Source organism: Aspergillus multicolor, assembly GCF_047715735.1.
Source record: "Aspergillus multicolor strain CBS 133.54 unplaced genomic scaffold BDW74scaffold_1, whole genome shotgun sequence".
In the NCBI taxonomy this organism is placed as follows: Eukaryota; Fungi; Ascomycota; class Eurotiomycetes; order Eurotiales; family Aspergillaceae; genus Aspergillus; species Aspergillus multicolor.
This window is the reverse complement of record NW_027395952.1, coordinates 2,878,830-2,896,111: the sequence shown is the minus strand read 5'-3', so window position 1 is coordinate 2,896,111 and position 17,282 is coordinate 2,878,830. Positions and strand designations below refer to the sequence as shown.

The following is a 17,282-nucleotide window of genomic DNA, read 5'->3' as shown; positions in this document are numbered from 1 at the left end:
ATTAGTCGGGCTCACCATCTCCATGATTCCCTAAGCCACAGCCGACGTAGATTGAATAGATTACGACCATGGTCCATGAGTAATTAGCGAAAGTCAAGAGGCCAATGCATGCTCCTGAAGCAAAAGTCACGTGAATCCCCAGATCTGTGGCGTCATCCCAATCAGATCAGCCCATCCCGTATTCTTCGAGCTCGAACAAAAAAGCTATCAATCCCCAGCACAATGGCCATGAAGGCTTATTTCTCAATGTCAAAATCTTTACCACTCCGTCATTGCGGCCAATGTATGCGCCACCGATACCTCCGTCCTACCGCAACATCCCGATACCTCTCTACGACCTCTCCGCTCCGCAACACCAACCCCCTCCGCGCGCACGCCAATGCAAATGTAAACACGCGGGAGCAGGATGTCGCCAAGTACCGCCGGTCAATGTCTCTATCCGCAGCTGGGATAGTGGCGTGCGCGGTGACCATGTTCGGCGTGATCAAGCTAGATTTATTCGGGTTAGAGCAACAGCAGCAGCAACAAAAGACCCAGGAGGACGCGGAGAAGAAAAAGAACAACGGCACAACTCGCATGGACGGGCCGGAGGGATTCCCGAGTAGTCCTTCCGTCATCCGAATCCAGGGCCAGGACGGCGTAGAGCAGGTTGCGACAGGCACAAGCTCGGTGCCGCATTTCCCGTCTACGATCCGGCTGCCGAAGTACCAGGGCGACGGAAGCTCGGCTGCGTCAAAGCTCGCGCCGTGGGATGAAGTTACCGGCGACGGCGAAGAGCAGGAGGAGTACCAGCTCCTGGGTCTTGGAATCCGGACCGTTTCGTTCCTGAAGATCCAGGTCTACGTCGTGGGACTGTACGTCGCTAAATCGGACATCTCAGAGCTCCAACAGCGCCTCGTGCATATGGCCGCCCACCCTCCAAGCGATAAGCAGGTAATTGCGAACCCGGTTGGCGCTACCTCCGCTACCTCGTTGGTGTCTACCGAGCGCCAAAGGCTGAAGGACCTCCTGCTTGACGGCGAGCAGGGTGAAGAGGCCTGGAACGCGATTCTCAAGGACGACGGCCTCCGAACTGCCGTCCGTATCGTCCCAACCCGCAACACGGACTTCGGGCATCTGCGCGATAGCTGGGTGCGTGGTATCACGACGCGCGCGCAAAAGGCCAGCGCCAAGGCCAAGGCCGCTGCTGCTGAGGCTGGCGCGGGCGCCGCTGCACTTGAGGAGTTCCAGGATGATGCGTTCGGCAACGCGGTGAACGACTTCAAGACCCTGTTCGGTGGCGGTCAACGCAAGCATGTGCCCAAGGGCCAGACGCTGCTGCTGCTGCGCAATGCCCGTGGCGAGCTGGATGCGCTGTTCCAGCCCGATGCGGCGAAGCCGTTCCGGTTTATGGGTCGCGTGTCTGATGAGCGCATTAGTAGGTTGGTGTGGTTGTTGTACCTCGGTGGAAAGAATGTATCCAGTGAAGAGGCGCGACGAAGTGTCGTGGACGGCGTGATGGGCATTGTCGAGCGGCCCATTGGGACGGTCGTCCAGAAGATTTTGTAATAGTTTACCCGTGTATACCAGTCATCTCCAATCAATATGAGCTCAATACAGAGCAGACCAAACACTCTCCCCGCAGGAAAACTACATATGTCTAAATATGACGTCACGCCATCAAAAATGAGAAGTAGAGTGTATATATGCAGATTAAATTATCAACGAGCCATTATCACGCTGTCCTGAAACACGCATCCGCCGAGCCGAGGTTACATTTACAGAGCACCAGCATCCTTCAGCAACTCGGGCAGTTTAGCCTTGAGACCCTGGAGGTCCGAGTTTCCACCGATGTGGTTCTGCTTGATGAAGATGTTGGGCACGGTGCGCTGGCCGCTGATCTGCTGCAGGGCGTTCTGCAGGTCATCTCCGTCTTCTACACGTAGGACAAGCATTAGCAGGTGATCCAATCAAAACAACTAAACACGAAATAAATGCAACGGAGAAAATGCGAACGTACCGATGTTATCCAGCTCAAGGGCGTAGTACTTCGCGCCGAGCTCGTTGAGCAGGTTCTTGCTGGCCTTGCAGTAGGGGCAGTATGACTTAGAGAAGACGACTGCGGAACCGTGTGTTAGCATCGCTCTAACGAGATAACCGGATAGGGGTTCAAAACATACCAACGCCGTTCTCGTCGATGATTTGCTGGGCCTTGACCTTTGCGGAAGACATTGTGGCTGGTGAGGCGGGGGCGAAAGACCCGAAGAGACGGCGGAAGATGAAAGAAATGGTGGGCAACTGGCTGGGGTATCCCAGAAATATGGATATGAGGAAGAGGGAGGAGGGGAAGTAGGGGGATTTATTTAGTTGGAGAGATCAGAGATGACGAAAGAGGGGTTGGTAATCGCAGATGAGGAGCACGCAATGGATTGTTCCAGAGCGAGGAGAGGCTGCGTTTGACCTCGGCGGAGGCGGTGTTGATGACAAAGGTCACATGACTTCTATACACACTACGAGTTATCGAATATAGAAATCATAGCCTAAAGTTCATTGACTAAAGGATCAAGTTAGAAGACAGTAACGTTGCACATCGCAAAGCCTGAAAAGGCCCACGGATTGCAGACTTTCGGATCATCGCCGCGGGGATGCCGCTCAAACATTCTGATCGAGCAGTGACAAGGTATCAAGCGCAGAAAACCGTGCAAGGAACGATATGGCTGCAACGCCGTGATAGATCAAGTAGGAGATGGTAAAAGAGGGCAACATATAAAGAGAAAGGAAATGATCTAGGACGCAGAAAATGGCTGGCGAACACACAACACCATCCCTTAACGCTGAACAAACAAGCGACAAAAAGTGTGAAGAAAAAAAAAGAATATTTGCGAGAGCAGAGGTATAAATGCTTTTTGTACGGGTTTCAGAATCACATCACGATGCAGCATCCACACCCCTTGTCCACCTTGTCGTCCTCTGGGGGCGGCCCTTGAGCTGTGGCTGTTACAACAGTTTGGCTGTTGAACCTTGGGGTTAGTCCTGCGGGAGGCGTGTCCTGCACCTTTGGCATTGGGCTGTATCCTGTGCTTGTGCCAGGTCGACTCGGCTCAGGACTCTTTGGCGGCGGTTGCAGACCCAGACCCTCTGGTTTTAACGGCTTGGGTTGCTCGCTTTGCTTCTCGACCTCTTTCTCCGCCTTTTTTACCGGCACGGACTGATCGGGTACGATTGCGAGCGGTGCAAATTCCCGATCATACATCGTAGGTGTCTTGCCTTCCTTTTCCCATTGTTCTTGTTGCATCTTTCGCGCGTGCGTGGGCAATATTTGCTGGTCTGGCGGTAGCCGCGGGTCTGGCTTATACATCGTCGCTAGCCATGGCGGATCTCCTTCTGGGCGATTGATGGCCGTAGGCGGACGCGGCTCGCCTGATCTAGTTGTGGGACGCTGGTTGGCGTTACTCGACGTAGCCCGGCTTCGGGGTGACGGCTTTTTCGGGTTCGGAGCGGACGTCTTCCTGCCAGTCGCACCAGTTTTCGCAGCAGTCTTTTTAGCGGCTGTAGTCTGTGACGATGGCCAGCCTCGGCTTCCGGGCCGGCTCTCACTAGCGGGGTCGGAATTCGAGGCAGAATCTACTGTTAATGGCTCGCTAGCTCTACGAGGCATCCCTCTCGATGCGGCCTCTTCGTCCTCATCCGTCGGAGCCCGTGAGCGAGACGAGAAGTATTCGCGCTCGTTGTTCTGCGGTGATCGGGACGCGGGGCTTGACAATGGGATTGGAATACGCGAAGAACTCTTCCTCAGCCCGGGATTGCGGTACATGCTTGATGCACTAGATTCCCTTTCCGCCGCGATCTCCTCAGGTCGGCGGAGATCCCAGCATTGGCGTTCTTCCTCTGGGATGTCATCACCATTCGCAGGGGCCGAACGGGCGCTATTGTTCTGTTGGTCTTCTTGAAGGTCCGGCCACGGTTCCAGTGGTTCATGGTGCGTGGCAGTGGCTACAGCAGCTCCGCTAACACTGCCGTGATGCTGGTCTCTACTCCTTCCACGGCCTTTTGTGCTGCCAGTACCTGGTCGACGTTGAAACAAAATAGCGGCCTGTTGCAGCTCCTCACTTTCAATACGGGCTAGTTTATCGCGGTGGATCCATTTCTCGTCGTTTTGTTCACCCTCCGTCACATCACTTTTTCTAGTTCCATTGATATGGGGCGATGCCGCCGTGTCCTGCACGCCTCCATTCTCGCTCTCTCTGCGGTTGAGGCTTGCATCTTGTCGACCTCGGGGCGCGTGGTGAGATTGTTCGTAACTGTACACTTGTTTGGATAGCGAGGAGCTGCGGGAACCTTTCGAGCCACGGTCTCGGGACTTGCGGGATGTTCGAGATTTGGAACGGCGTCGGCTCTATAAAATCATAAGTCAGTTATGACTAGGCCGCCGGGAGCCGTACATTGGCTCCATTACGGATGTACGTACCTCCCCGTTAATCGGGACAGAGAATTCCCATTGCTGCTGACTCGCGTCTATAGTGCTATTTGGGGTCCAAACATCGGAGCCATACGTCGCCGTAGCTGTACCCGCCATACCAGCAGCCGATAAAAGGATATATTATGAACACGAAGAGGCCAGACCAGCTGGGCCCGGGTCCGGAGTATAAGTGCGAATGAGGTATGTGTGGTTAAGAAGTTGTAAAGCGCGGTTGCCCCTGGGTCCCCTCCACGAAATCAGGCCATCCTAGTAAACGCAGCAATACCGGTAAAGGTCGCAATGGGAGTTCCCGGCCAAATTGTCGATTTTTGGAAGTGGCGGTTATGTATTATGCGAGGGCGGGGTGAATAAAGGAGGCTGTACAGCTCTCTCCAGCGACGTCCTGGGTAAGGAGTTCGAAAGGTTGAAGAAGACGACACCCGAAGATGTGGTCGCCAGGAACAGGAAATTGTAAATAGGAGGAATTGTGGAGACTTCGGATCTCTTTGGGACTGCAGGAGATGATGGCGTGTGATTCGGTTCAAGTTAAGAGGGACCGACGGGTCGTACCGTGGATATGGCTAAGGCAAAGGAATATTAGAGGCAGACGACGAATACCACGAGACGACGGACTGTGAGTAGAAAATATTATACTAAAAAGGTTGAGAAGAAACTCGAGAGAAAAAGACAGAGGAAGCAAACGCTGGGAAAGAGGAGAGTGACAGAGAAGAGGGGGTGAAAAAGAAACGGGGAAAAGGAGTGAGGCAGGAGGCGGGACCGGTCTGGCTGGGTGGTTTCGTCGGCCAGTTGGGTCAACCAGATGCTATATTGAAAACATGAAAGAAAGAAAGAAAGACTGAGGAGGGCCACTGAGAGTGGATCAAACTGGATTGCCAGGAAATCTTATGCGGTCCTGTGGTTGACCAGCGCAATGAAGGTTCAAGGGGAGAAGGAGGCGAGAAGGAGAAAAGCCGGCGGGCGAAAAGCATGGAGCATCACTCACTTGGCCCCGAGGACGACTATCACGAACTAACCCAGCGCCTTTACTGCGTTGAGTCTAGCGAGCAGCTAGTCTCAACAGCCTCTTTTCCCCGGCTACGACAGCCTAGAACTTCAGGGCCTCTGCAAGCCAATTGCAGCCGGCAATTGCAGGCAGATCGCACTTCCATGATCTTGGGACAACCCGATCGCCCATATGCTGCCAAATATTGGTCAACACTGTGAGCGATGCCTGACAAATCAGCTGTTTCCACGAAACTCCCAGGGTTTCAGTCGCTTCAGGGCCAAAGTGACAGGTCCATAACTTGCAGCTGATGTCAGTCCGGACGGGTAGTTGGGTCGCGCTATGAAGATGGACAAGGCGTAGGTTGGGAACCGAACCGTTAGCAGCGAATGACGATCTGCAACCGCAATGAGAACAACCCACCGTGCTATTTAACTTCAACCGCTCAAGGGTTCAAATAGTCCGAGATTCTGGACTTTGAAGTCTGGATCCCGAGGTCGTAGGGGATGCATTATTCTGAACATGAACAAGCAACATTTTGGATATTACGTGTGCTGGTGCCATCTTGAGGTTTTTGATTCTTCCTCTTAGCATGCAGCAGAGAAATCCCTCTTGCTGCAGATAGCAAACGACCTGGCTCAAGCCAAGCTTGTCTTTCACATTATGGTATCCCATGTCTACTCCGCTACCATTTCGTCTCCCTGCTAACTTCTGGACTCCTTCAGATGCCGCTTCAAGAAATCACAAACAAAATATCTAAATGACCTGTCCTCGACTCGACAAGCTCAGGTCACCCAGTTGTCAATTAACTCGAATTTATGACAGCGTACATACAAAAACCAGAGTGACTGACGGTAATCCCCTTCAACTACGATCAAGGCCGGAAAATCCACTCCTCACTGTCACTTCTGTCAGTCGGATAGCGTGGTCGGTTCCACGTCATATCATTGACAGGCCTGTTCACAATCGATAGCTCCACATCCTTTCTGACATGAATCGAATGCGCGTCATAGTAACCGCCGCCGGATTTGTGGTTGGAGCTGACCTGTGCATGGCTATTCTTCCCTCGACCGGAGTTATGAGTTGTACTGGTCAGGCCGGGGAAGATCTTGGACATCAGAGGCCGAACCCCCGGGAGACAGCCGCAGACGACGCCAAGGTTCGTCTCTACCGCTACAATGACAAAGATAATGGCTCCGTTGTCTAGATGCGGCATCAACAAGTGCACATACAAGATCTGAGGATTAAGAGAACTCACAAGTTTGGTCCCATGAGTTCGCAAACTTGACCTGCCAGGTAATACGAAACACGCCTGCGATGCAGATCCTTTGCCCGGAGTTAGCACTGTTAAGAATGACTCGCAAGATCTCGCCTTACAAAACTCCGACACCGAAGCAGATGATCAATCCCGCCCTCTTCGGCAAGCTCAGCTTCACTTTCCAGAGGTAATGGATTGGCCAGAGATAAACCATGAAATCTGTTATACTGTTGATGGCAGCTGCGGCGATGTAGAATTTCTCGGAATCAATGCATTGTTTCTCCGACATTGGTTTGAAGACTTCCCAGAGGTCGGACAGCGGTCTAAGCTGCGTCAGTATACGGCGTCATGAATATGGTCGGCAATACCGACATGCATTGCAGCAACATAGTGGCGGTTGTCGATATTCCAAACGCAGCTAGAATGACCATTGAGATATAGTTGAACCACTTGTTGGTCCTTGATGGAAAAAGACGGAGGTAGGTCAAACATATTGAAATTTTCGTTATGGCGGAGCATGGCGCGAAGATGGCTTGTATCGCAACGGTCAACTTCCTAGAGGTTAGTCTCTATACTTGACCACCCGTGCCCGGATACTAACTTTTCCAAGTGCAGGATACCATTCGTACCTGACGTCGTATAGGTGACGACCAATTCCATATCTGGGTTCGACTAGCTGACATGCCGACAAACCCATTGCCAGAACCTTCACTTAGGATTAGCTAGATCGTTCGCCGACCCCCCCAGCTTGGTACCTACATAAGCAAAAAGCATCGTCCAGTCATCTACTCCCAGCGCATTCCGCACAAGGAACGTTCGTGATACGAACCGGCCGACCACAAAGACGGTCATCAGAACCATGAGAGGGATATTGACGCCATAAATGATAGCATCCAAAGGTTCGTGAGGGTCATCATAATTTGGCGTTGGCCAGCTCAGCATCTCCTCGAGGGTGGGAGTCGACATTGTAGCGGCCGGTGCTTTCTCGGACAGACAAGACAGAGAAGAAAGGTGTCCGGTAGGGTAAGACTCCTTATCGTGTGAGTTCGCCTGTGGGGAAGTCCCAGCCTAAGTAAGGCTGCTCTGCCTCTGAGAAGGAACAGCCTTTGAAGTTGCGGGGAAGGACTGCCATGTGCACGGTTGCATGCACGTCAAATCTAATGTACGTCAACCCCTGCCCGGCGACGGACCGTGGTCGGTGTCGTCTTGTCAGCGTCAGGAACGCATTGTCTGTGCAGACATACTATGCGCTTGCCCACCAATACTGGCGCTGGCTACAAGCCCTAGATCAAGGGGAATTTAGGGATATTTTACCGATACGCTATCTACGCATGAGGGGGTTGCAATGGTGGCCACCCTTCATCCTTTAGGCCAAAGTCTAGAGGGCGAGACACAATTCCGTGCTTGGCGTATTCCTACTTATGGCGATATCGATATCAATCCTTGCCTGCTTCCATACAAGCACCCCTCAATGCCACAGTGACAATGGCCATTGACGTGCGGATTAAGTGGCGTCGAAGGAATTACAAGCCGATTCCGCCTTCAAAATAAAGCTGTTTCAGCCTAGGGCAACCCCTCATTCCTCCCGGATAACGCCATCTCCTGCGAATGAGACTGAAAACAGCGTTCATACAATTTCTGGGGTTAGTTGTTCTCCGGGGGGTGGAAAGAACCATGGCCCTAAACTAACCCGACTTGGAAGAGACTGAGTCAGGCTCCATGACCACAGCCAACTCATTTCATTTTATTCTCCACTCCGACCCCATGAGATCCCTACATCTGGACTTCCATCGCGTGGAAAGAGTAGCAAGGGAATCATCTCAAGAGTCAGACAACTCGACACGACATGTCTCAAAGAGTAACGTCCTCCGAAGCACGAAGTATAGCGACTACGCCACATAAGTCCTGGCATCCTCGCTACATGCAGGCTGTAGAGCCTGGTCTTCTATATTTTCCATATGGCAAGGGCGGTCATGGTATTCCATGGAGGCATGAATCGAATATGCAACCGATCGAAACTCTGCTCAGCTAGGTTCTGGAGCTCTGGCGCAATGGATCCCATGAAGCAATGGATCGCTCCACGCCCTTTTAAGAAGGAAGCCATTGCCGATCTACCGGTACAGTAAGCATTGGCCAAAGTTAAATTGTGAAAGACCGAGGATGGTCCGGATATTCGATCCTGGGCCCAAAGAGCCAATTTCTATGCCTCTGGACTGACTCGTCCGTAGACAGGGGCTAGCGGCTGATACGACGTATAACTATAGGGCATGCCGTGAACTTCTTCTGTCTCTTTCCTCATCAATTGAGTTTTGATTTCTTGCTTCCAACATTCATTTTTGGCTTCTGCTGTTTTATTTCGCTCTCTAATGCTTAGGGCTTGATCAAGCCTGCCACTCTTTTGATATTATTCTTGTCACTCATTTGACCGAAATTTGCTTATGCTTTTGTGAAGGTGCCTAATTAGACTGTATACCATAATGGCTGTTCTTAAGAGCACTCTTCTATCACTCGTTTATCTTACTTCTCTATCTCTGGCTCTGTTCAATCTAGGTGTCCCAGGTATCAATTGGTCCTACGATTATGTTGTGGTGGGTGGTGGCACTTCAGGCCTCGCCATTGCAGCCAGGCTAGCTGAGGATCCTGGGGTGACGGTGGCCGTAGTGGAGGCTGGTGGACACTACGAGATCGAAGGTGGTATCGAGAGCATTATTCCTGGCTTCGCTGCCGCAGCGAATACTGGCACTGACCCTTCCGACGATTCGCTGTTGATTGACTGGAACTTCGATACTTTGCCCTTGACAGTGCGTGGCTTGCATCAGAGTACAATATATGCTTTGTTGAACCTATCTGACTTGGTCCCAGGCTGCAAATGATCGAGTCCTTCGGTACGCAAGAGGAAAATGCTTGGGTGGCACTTCTGCGCGCAACTTGATGGTCTACCACCGGTATGGTCCGCAAGATTTTCTTGTATCAATTGAGACTAACCATTGACAGAGGAACCAAAGAAACGTATGATCAGTGGGCAGACCTTACGAGCGACGCTTCGTGGGACTGGGACTCGGTGCTGCCCTACTTCAAGAAAAGCTGCACATTGACAGCACCGGATATGACCAAGCGCAACGCGAATGCAAGCGTGACGTATAACGCAGACGCATTTGACAACAGCTTAAATGGCCCCCTCCAAGTTAGTTGGCCTAACTATGGTTCCCCATTCTCCACGTACGTCGAGGTTGGTCTGGAAGAGATTGGTATTCTTCCTGGGCAGGATACAAACAGCGGCTACCTCAACGGCTCTGGTTGGGCGCCTTCCACTATTGATCCCAGCTCGGAAACACGAAGCTCTTCGAAAACGAGCTTCCTGCCTCAATTTACGCTGAACTTCAACGTCTATGCGCACACTTTGGCTAAGAAAATCAACTTCAGCGGAACCAAGGCTCAAAGCGTGAAAGTCGAAACCCTCGGCATCTCCTACACCCTCACAGCAAAGAAGGAAATCATCCTATCTGCTGGTTCCTTCCAGTCCCCCCAACTCCTAATGGTCTCTGGCATCGGATCCAAGTCCACCCTACAAGACCTCGGAATCAAAGTGATCAAGGACCTTCCCGGTGTCGGCCAGAACCTCTGGGACCACGCACTCTTCGGCGTCGTCAACAGAGTCAATGTCGTGACGGCAAGCCGCCTCGTGAACGACGCCCTCGCGGCAGCCGAAGCCCTAGCGCAATACGCCTTCCAAAAGGGCCCCCTCACAGCCCCCGGCTTCGGTGTCCTAGGCTTTGAGAGATTCCCCGACAGTATCCGCAAGCACTTCACAAACAGCACGCGTGAAGCCCTCTCAACCTTCCCATCCGACTGGCCAGAAGTCGAATACCTCAGCCTCGACGGGATCCTAGACGGCTGGCACAGCGCCGACGACCAAGATCTCGGAGACGGTCACGAGTACGGCACCATCGCAGCAGCCCTAGTCTCCCCCCTCTCCCGCGGCTCCATCTCAATAAGCAGCGCCGACACCGCTGACCCTCCGCTCATCGACCTCGGCTACCTCACCCACCCAGCAGACCAAGAAGTCGCCGTCGCCGCCCTAAAGCGCGCGCGGCAGGCCTTTAATGCATCAGGCGTTACGATCGACGGCGTGGCCGAGCACCGCCCCGGCCTGGACGTGCAAACCGACGAGGAAATCCTGGAGTTCATCCGCTCGACCATCGTGCCGGTGTGGCATGCCGCGGGGACATGTGCAATGGGCAACGCCAGTAACCCCGATGCCGTTGTCGACTCAACCGGCAAGGTCTACGGCGTGCAGAACCTGCGTGTTGTTGATGCAAGTATCTTCCCGACTTTGCCGCCGGGTCACCCGCAGAGTACGTGCTACATGGTTGCGGAGAAGATTGCGGATGATATCAAGAATGGGAACTAATATTGGCTGGGTAATCGTGGTTGAGTTTCTGACTGATATTTCGAATTCGGGCTTTATTTACCCTACCTTATAATGGGCTGACGACTTTGGTGACTAAATAATTTATGTATATATTGAGAGGTCTATGTTTGATCTAATCCCTTTCTTCTGCCATTTCATGTAATTGTCTAGGTGGAGTAATTTCGACTCCAGGTTACTGGAGAATAATTCAAAGGGGTAAAATAGATACGTGCAAACTTTGGCCATCCACTTCAGCTAACGCATGGCCGGATGGGCATTGTGATCACAAATGAAACATGGTCTAATATCGAAACTGAAATCTATCTGTTCTCCTTATTCCTACCAATGTCAAACACAAGAGAAATGCTTGATTTGAATGCGCCAGAGAAGAGACCCTTGTCCCAAACAGACCCAGAGAGCAAAACCAAGAGATGCAGATGAGACGTACGGGTATATACATACATTGTTTCAAAGAGAAGCGATGAATGGGTAGCAAAATGAATTTCAAGTGCGTAGCTAGGTATATCAATTCCTCGCCACCGCATCAACCTGATTAAGCGCAGACTGGGCCTCTTTGATCAAGGCCCTCCGCGCATTGCGGGTCTCATCATTGACGACTTCAATGGAGTCCGCCTTGATCATGACCTGGGCCAGAATGAACTCGCCGAGCTTCTTGTGTTCGAAATCGCGAGCCTTCTCGTCCTGCGGCGGGTCTGTGATGTACCGGTTACAGAGCGGGAGGATCTCTTTGCGGAAGTATGCGGTCAGGCCATAGACCTGCTCCAGCGGTGTGGGGAAGGTGTTTAGATTGGGAGCTGGAGGTGGGAGGACGCTGCGGCTGGCGCCGCCTGCGGAGGAGGTAGGTCGTGGGGGCTGGGTGGGAGGTGTTGGTAACTCATCATCGTCAGAGTCGGTTGCCGACGTCTTCTTCTTCTTGCCCTTCTTGCTCTTCTTGCGTTTGTTCTTTTTGCTGCTTTCTGATTTCGGTGTAATCTCAGTGATATTTAGTGACGATTGGCGAGGGGCTTCTTCGCTCGTTCGTCCAATAGAGGATACATCGCTAGGTGTTCTGGTGCCGGGCTGCACTTCTGAGACAACGCACAGGATTTCAGACTGTTGTTTGAGGCCCTCCGCGCGGCATTGCAGCGAGTCATTGTCGAGGAGCTTGCCCTTGTAGAGCAGCTTGATGCGGTTCGGGTCAGCAGTGCGCGTGACCTCTGCGGCGGCCTGCCTCAGCTGGCCAATACTCAGGGTGCCATCATTTATAGAGTATGGCGGGAAATGCAGCTCGTAAGTCACCTTGCGGTGGTTCAGGACGAGTTTGTCCGGTTCGTTGTCGTCTTCTCCTCTATACGAACGCGCCGGCGGATCGACAATATCGTCCGGCGTAAGGTAAGAGTAAGGCCGCTCGCTGGTATTCGCCGGATGGTAAGACGGAGCGGGACGGCGCCAAAGGTTGCGCCAAGACATGACAACGAGGGCAATCGCGCAAGCGACAAGTGTGAGGACGGCGGGTGCTTTGTTGGTATTGGTACTGGTGTATTGTGAAGCCCAGTCGAGCGGGGAGAAGGCGCGCAGCAAGGGCGTTGTTGATGAGGCGGGGCGTGAGATGAGGGGCAAGAGGAATTTATGGTGGAGAGAGTGTAACGAAGAGGGCAGGCTGGCGGTGATGTAATCCAGGTAGAAAGCACACGTCTCGCCCAGAGAGGTCTGGGAAACGTGTGGAAGCAGCTGGGTCATGGATTTATAAAAGTGAGAAACCGGGGAAGGGAGCTGCTGGGAGCTGAGGTCATGGGAAGAATGCTCCTTTGATCTGCTTCTTCACTTTGGGGCGGAGGCAGCCTCAGCCTTGAGAACGTCGACCTGGACTCTGACTCTGGAGATACTGGCACAGCGCGAGCGACAGGGTCTTGTTTGCGGAGACTTGCAGTCAGATCCGTATGACAAGCCGCAGGAGTGTGGCTCGGGTCACCAGCCACGAGTACTTAGCCACACTCGGGATGGAGGTCTGACCCCGGTAACCTACTCCGTACGTAGCATATGTTGGAAGGGAAAAGTTAGAGCCGTGATAGACGTCATTGAGTCATTCTTGATTGGAATTTCAATGAATGATTAGTTCTATATTGTGGTCCACCAAATTGGTATCATGGTTAGTAGCCGCGATATATATATATAATTGGAGTAGGCACTTGGTGATCCTTGTACATACTTAACCTCACAGTCTAAACCGACCATGTCCGTGCTTCCCAGAGATTTAGAAAACTGTTTATCAATCTACTTCGTTTTATGAAAAGCCACAAATATATTGCCGGAACCTAGGATATACGATTGCCCGCCAAAAGCTATTGTAGTAAACATATTATGTATTATTATAAGATATCATACAGCTAAATCATGTCTAATAAACGCCGCTGCAATGCACGGATATCATACAGACTTGTCTATAACCTTACTCCACCATTGGCAGGACGGCCGCCGAACCATCGGGCAAGACCGCTATTGCCATCGCTACCATCATTGCCCATCCATCGAGGCAACTGGAACGAATCATTCTGGAGCCACTGTGGCCGACTTGCGGTCTCAATAGTGTTCCTGACACGATGTGCGAAGGACTGGAAAAAGTTCTCTTCCTCGTCCTCTTCTGGAACGGTCGACGTGCTAGCGACAGCGCCCCGGGCAGACCTCGATGGCCGCGACGCGTCGGCCAAGGGCGTGCGCGAGGATGAGTACGCCTGCGTGTTCGCATCCACGTTGGTTGACTGCCGGGGAGATCGTTCATTGCGTGTGGAGAGTCCGAGGGAGCCAAGACCGTTTAGCTCCCTTTCAATCAGCTCGCGACCTTCTCGCCAGCCGCCAATCCCATATCCACTGGGATTATTCTCTAGATCATCATCATCCTCTTCAATGAGGCCAAAGCCGCAAATGTTCTTGACGCGGCCGTAGAGGTTAAAAAGAGTGGCCGCAATGGGGATAAGGATAGCAACCGGAAAGAAATAGTCGAATCCTTTCCCAAGCGGCGTTAAATCAATCCACTGGCCAAGAAAGCGATAGAACGTTGTGCTCTCTCGAGCGCTTTTGGGTAAGAATGTCAAGAAGTTATACGCGATTGGAACAGTAAGTCGAGCGACCAAACTCGCATACCAACATGCACTTTCGCCATATGTATTTCGACGGACCAGCGCTCGGTTACCCCATACTTTTGCGTCGTTAACCCCAACCAAAGCCGCGGAGCACATATACAGTAGCCACATAGAGGCAACGACCTGCCGTCCGAATCCGACTGGAGTGGGGCGTTCATGGTACGAAACGATGGATATAGTCACCACAGACAGCCGTGGTGCTATGGATTTAATCAACTCGGACCAAACGACACATATCGAGGCCACCGCAAAAAGCGCACCAAGGACCAGTCGTAGATTCGGGTAAACCTTCGTATATAATTGATATCGCATATAAGGCGTGAGGATCTTCCATTGCGGGAAGAAGCTAGAGCGTTGAGAGTGATGGCCGAACTCTAATCTCTTCGACGCGGACGAGTTGATGACTGCTTGCAGGTCGGCAGCCGTGTAGATCAAACGATCCCATGTATCAACAAACCGAGCTTTCTGATGCCTGGCTCGCTGAAGGCGCCTTGTTAGGTCTGCTAGATATCGCTCTGTAATCACAGCTGGGACCGTGCCGGAACTACTGGCGGGCTCTAGGAGCCCTGACCGAAGTTCTGGAGGAGTTGAAGTTTCGGCTAGTTCTTCTATCCAGTCCTGGAAATCGCGGGCAGTCCCAGTCTTTCGTGACTGTAGCTGCGATACTTGGGCCTCAAGGGTTTCGAGATCATTAATCGCATCCATTAGGCGGTCGTGCATCAACGGCGCCTGGGACTGAAGCCGCCGTAATCTGCCACTGGCACTGACATTGCGGAATAGAGTACGAGGTATAGAAACCAGACCATGGCCCATCAAGTAAATCGCAAGGACAAGACCCCAGACATAAGCCAGGGCCATGGCGAGGGCTTTGATACTGGAGAACTCGAACCCATTCTGGACGGAAATGTAGATAAGGCCCACTGTTGCACACCCCAGAACTATCATTTGATACCGGGCGTTGGAACGGACGGAGTATTGTATGCGGGCTTTGGCATCGCGGTGTCCGGAGTCGATATATTCACCTAGTAACGGAAGAATGGCCCTGATAGTTCAAAAGATATTAGATGCGGAGTCTCCTCAAGACCAAAGTCATAATGCTAGCCACATACCATGTGAGGACGAAGATCAACCAGTAGGCGATGCGCCAGGACACCAGAAGAAGACGCCCAGGTAGCCATATCGCGTTGGGACCGCCCTCATCACGCGAGCTCGATGCTAGGTCAATTGGAACTAGGAGGACTACACTGGCAGGAAGAGCGAGCGCAAGGAAGACAGGAATGGATAAATATGCCGGCGTGGCTCGCAGTGTCAGAAACCGGCGGAGCAGCAGCAGCACAAGCACGGAAATTATGAGGAGGGCTAAGGTGAAGAAGATACTGGAGCCCACGGAGATGGTAGCTATCGTGATCATGATGCCAGGAACGATTAGCGCAGGAGAGGCATGTATGGACCGAAAAAGGGGAGAGGTTTGATTTGATCGATCAACAATAATTGATCATGTCGGGTTGCGCAATCGGCTAACGGCAACTATTGATCAGGGACCAGGGGAAGAAGATATAGAGAGGTAGAGAACGCGGGGATAGGCGCAAGGGGAGAAAATGAAATTCGTTAGGACGGTTCCGACCTGTTCCAGAGAAGAGATTCTGGGCTCTGGCACACTCTCTTCTAAGGCTGACGACGATGGGCGATGGAAGGCAACCGAAAGTGCCAATCACAATATCCCATCGGACGGGCGACCCCAGGGCCCGCGGGAGTGACGACAGCAGATGCGACACCATCACGTGACATAAACTGCCGTTTCCGGAAAAGAGCCCTCTCTGATTGGCTGCTTTAATTATACAATCCACGACTTCAATCCAAGGGAATATTCAAGCTCCCAACTTTGAGCAGTAAGAATGGAGTAGCACAAACTGTTGCTTTTTGATGGCTTCAGGTACCTTGCTTGTGATTGTGATAATAACGGTATTTTGATGCCGACCAAAGTCCTGTCGCAGAGTCGCCATCCACTTGTACTACTCCGTGCTAGCTCCCTATACATAGGAGCAGTCTACGCTGCATACAGAGTAGAGGATCTGCCCTAGTTCACTCGTGATAGCAAGGCTCTAATGGAGGCATGAGAGTTTAAAACAGCTAACAAGCGGCGAATCAATTCTTTACTCTCCATGAATTAAGGCAGACAGACTCCAGCGATTCATGTATAAATACAGCAGGTGAAGCTACACAAGGCTTGGCCGTCAGACCTTGCGTCTTTGCAGCCAGTCATCGGGCTAATTGCCGTCCAACTGACTTGGTCCAGAGGAACCTTGAAGGAGGTACCGATCTCCAGTCTTCATGCTAGACTCCATTCTGCTGTCACTACAGCCACTAAAGCGTCCATCTTAGACCAGAAGCAGATCAAGAGTTGTCCAGGCCTAGCTCTGGCTGGTCCCGCACCACATCATCTCCATTATTCATTCACTCTTCACCTCTCCCTCCAGCATCACCAACTCACCGTCTTCAATTCCTCCCTTGTTGCCATTCCTTTTGGGCACCGTCACTCGTCCCCCGAGTCTTTATTCCCTTCCCTTCTCTTCTAGCCCTCCTCTTTCGTCTCGTACTTTCCACCCAGCTGACTGACAGACTGACGCTTTCGTTGCCCGCCACATCACTGGGCAGCAACTTGTTTTATCCTCTTTTTGGTAGGCTTGCTAATTATCTCTTCCAACTCAACCCCATTGCCCTCGCCTCTCTTTGCCCCAACTTCCTCCGACCGGGCTCTCTTAACACTGCGTTTTCTCTCCGGCGCGCAAGTCTCCTCCGTTTCCTCCCCGTGCTGTGTTCTGGATGTCCCGTTCTCCCGCCGAACTCGTTTCAGGCCTTCCCCTTCTCATATTACGATCAACCTGACACCTGCTCTACCTTTAGCTTTTCAGAAACCGTTTCTTTTTCGGTTTTACTTTTTCTTTCTGACCCCCTGCGTTCCTGGAACCTGTTTCGATATTCCACTCGATCGATAAATCCCCGTCGTTCATGAGCCTTCAGGTCGATTCAAA

The 17,282-nt window shown here is 52.1% G+C and overlaps 7 protein-coding genes across 7 annotated transcripts; 2 read left to right on the top strand and 5 right to left on the bottom strand.

The window, feature by feature from the left end:
- Positions 1 to 222: 222 nt before the first annotated feature.
- BDW74DRAFT_164984 (chalcone isomerase domain-containing protein) lies at positions 223 to 1,548 on the top strand (the record flags this gene model as incomplete). Its single annotated transcript, XM_073726360.1, has 1 exon — positions 223 to 1,548. The coding sequence occupies one exon, from the start codon at positions 223 to 225 to the stop codon at positions 1,546 to 1,548; it is 1,326 nt and encodes a 441-aa protein (XP_073590271.1).
- Positions 1,549 to 1,757: 209 nt separating this feature from the next.
- On the bottom strand, positions 1,758 to 2,211 carry BDW74DRAFT_173002 (glutaredoxin; the record flags this gene model as incomplete). Its single annotated transcript, XM_073727711.1, has 3 exons — positions 1,758 to 1,915; positions 2,000 to 2,098; positions 2,160 to 2,211. The coding sequence occupies 3 exons, from the start codon at positions 2,209 to 2,211 to the stop codon at positions 1,758 to 1,760; spliced, it is 309 nt and encodes a 102-aa protein (XP_073590270.1).
- A 251-nt stretch (positions 2,212 to 2,462) lies between these two features.
- Positions 2,463 to 4,902, bottom strand: BDW74DRAFT_9659 (uncharacterized protein). The gene is made up of 2 exons (XM_073734185.1): positions 4,448 to 4,902; positions 2,463 to 4,375 (listed from the first exon to the last, which is right to left on the bottom strand). Exons 1-2 carry the CDS (start codon positions 4,553 to 4,555, stop codon positions 2,903 to 2,905), a joined length of 1,581 nt encoding a protein of 526 aa, XP_073590269.1. The 5' UTR covers positions 4,556 to 4,902; the 3' UTR covers positions 2,463 to 2,902.
- A 1,413-nt stretch (positions 4,903 to 6,315) lies between these two features.
- Positions 6,316 to 7,665, bottom strand: BDW74DRAFT_173000 (uncharacterized protein; the record flags this gene model as incomplete). The annotated part of the gene is made up of 6 exons (XM_073727710.1): positions 6,316 to 6,644; positions 6,700 to 6,767; positions 6,819 to 7,022; positions 7,072 to 7,250; positions 7,301 to 7,405; positions 7,459 to 7,665. The coding sequence occupies 6 exons, from the start codon at positions 7,663 to 7,665 to the stop codon at positions 6,316 to 6,318; spliced, it is 1,092 nt and encodes a 363-aa protein (XP_073590268.1).
- Positions 7,666 to 8,954: 1,289 nt separating this feature from the next.
- On the top strand, positions 8,955 to 11,245 carry BDW74DRAFT_9606 (GMC family oxidoreductase). The gene is made up of 3 exons (XM_073734168.1): positions 8,955 to 9,500; positions 9,562 to 9,644; positions 9,694 to 11,245. The coding sequence occupies exons 1-3, from the start codon at positions 9,177 to 9,179 to the stop codon at positions 11,108 to 11,110; spliced, it is 1,824 nt and encodes a 607-aa protein (XP_073590267.1). The 5' UTR covers positions 8,955 to 9,176; the 3' UTR covers positions 11,111 to 11,245.
- Positions 11,246 to 11,593: 348 nt separating this feature from the next.
- On the bottom strand, positions 11,594 to 13,031 carry BDW74DRAFT_9608 (uncharacterized protein). Its single transcript, XM_073734169.1, has one exon. The coding sequence runs from the start codon at positions 12,848 to 12,850 to the stop codon at positions 11,636 to 11,638; it is 1,215 nt and encodes a 404-aa protein (XP_073590266.1). The 5' UTR covers positions 12,851 to 13,031; the 3' UTR covers positions 11,594 to 11,635.
- A 427-nt stretch (positions 13,032 to 13,458) lies between these two features.
- Positions 13,459 to 15,909, bottom strand: BDW74DRAFT_143117 (LMBR1 domain-containing protein). Its single transcript, XM_073722823.1, has 2 exons — positions 15,360 to 15,909; positions 13,459 to 15,292 (listed from the first exon to the last, which is right to left on the bottom strand). Exons 1-2 carry the CDS (start codon positions 15,659 to 15,661, stop codon positions 13,552 to 13,554), a joined length of 2,043 nt encoding a protein of 680 aa, XP_073590265.1. The 5' UTR covers positions 15,662 to 15,909; the 3' UTR covers positions 13,459 to 13,551.
- Between the last annotated feature and the right edge of the window lie 1,373 nt (positions 15,910 to 17,282).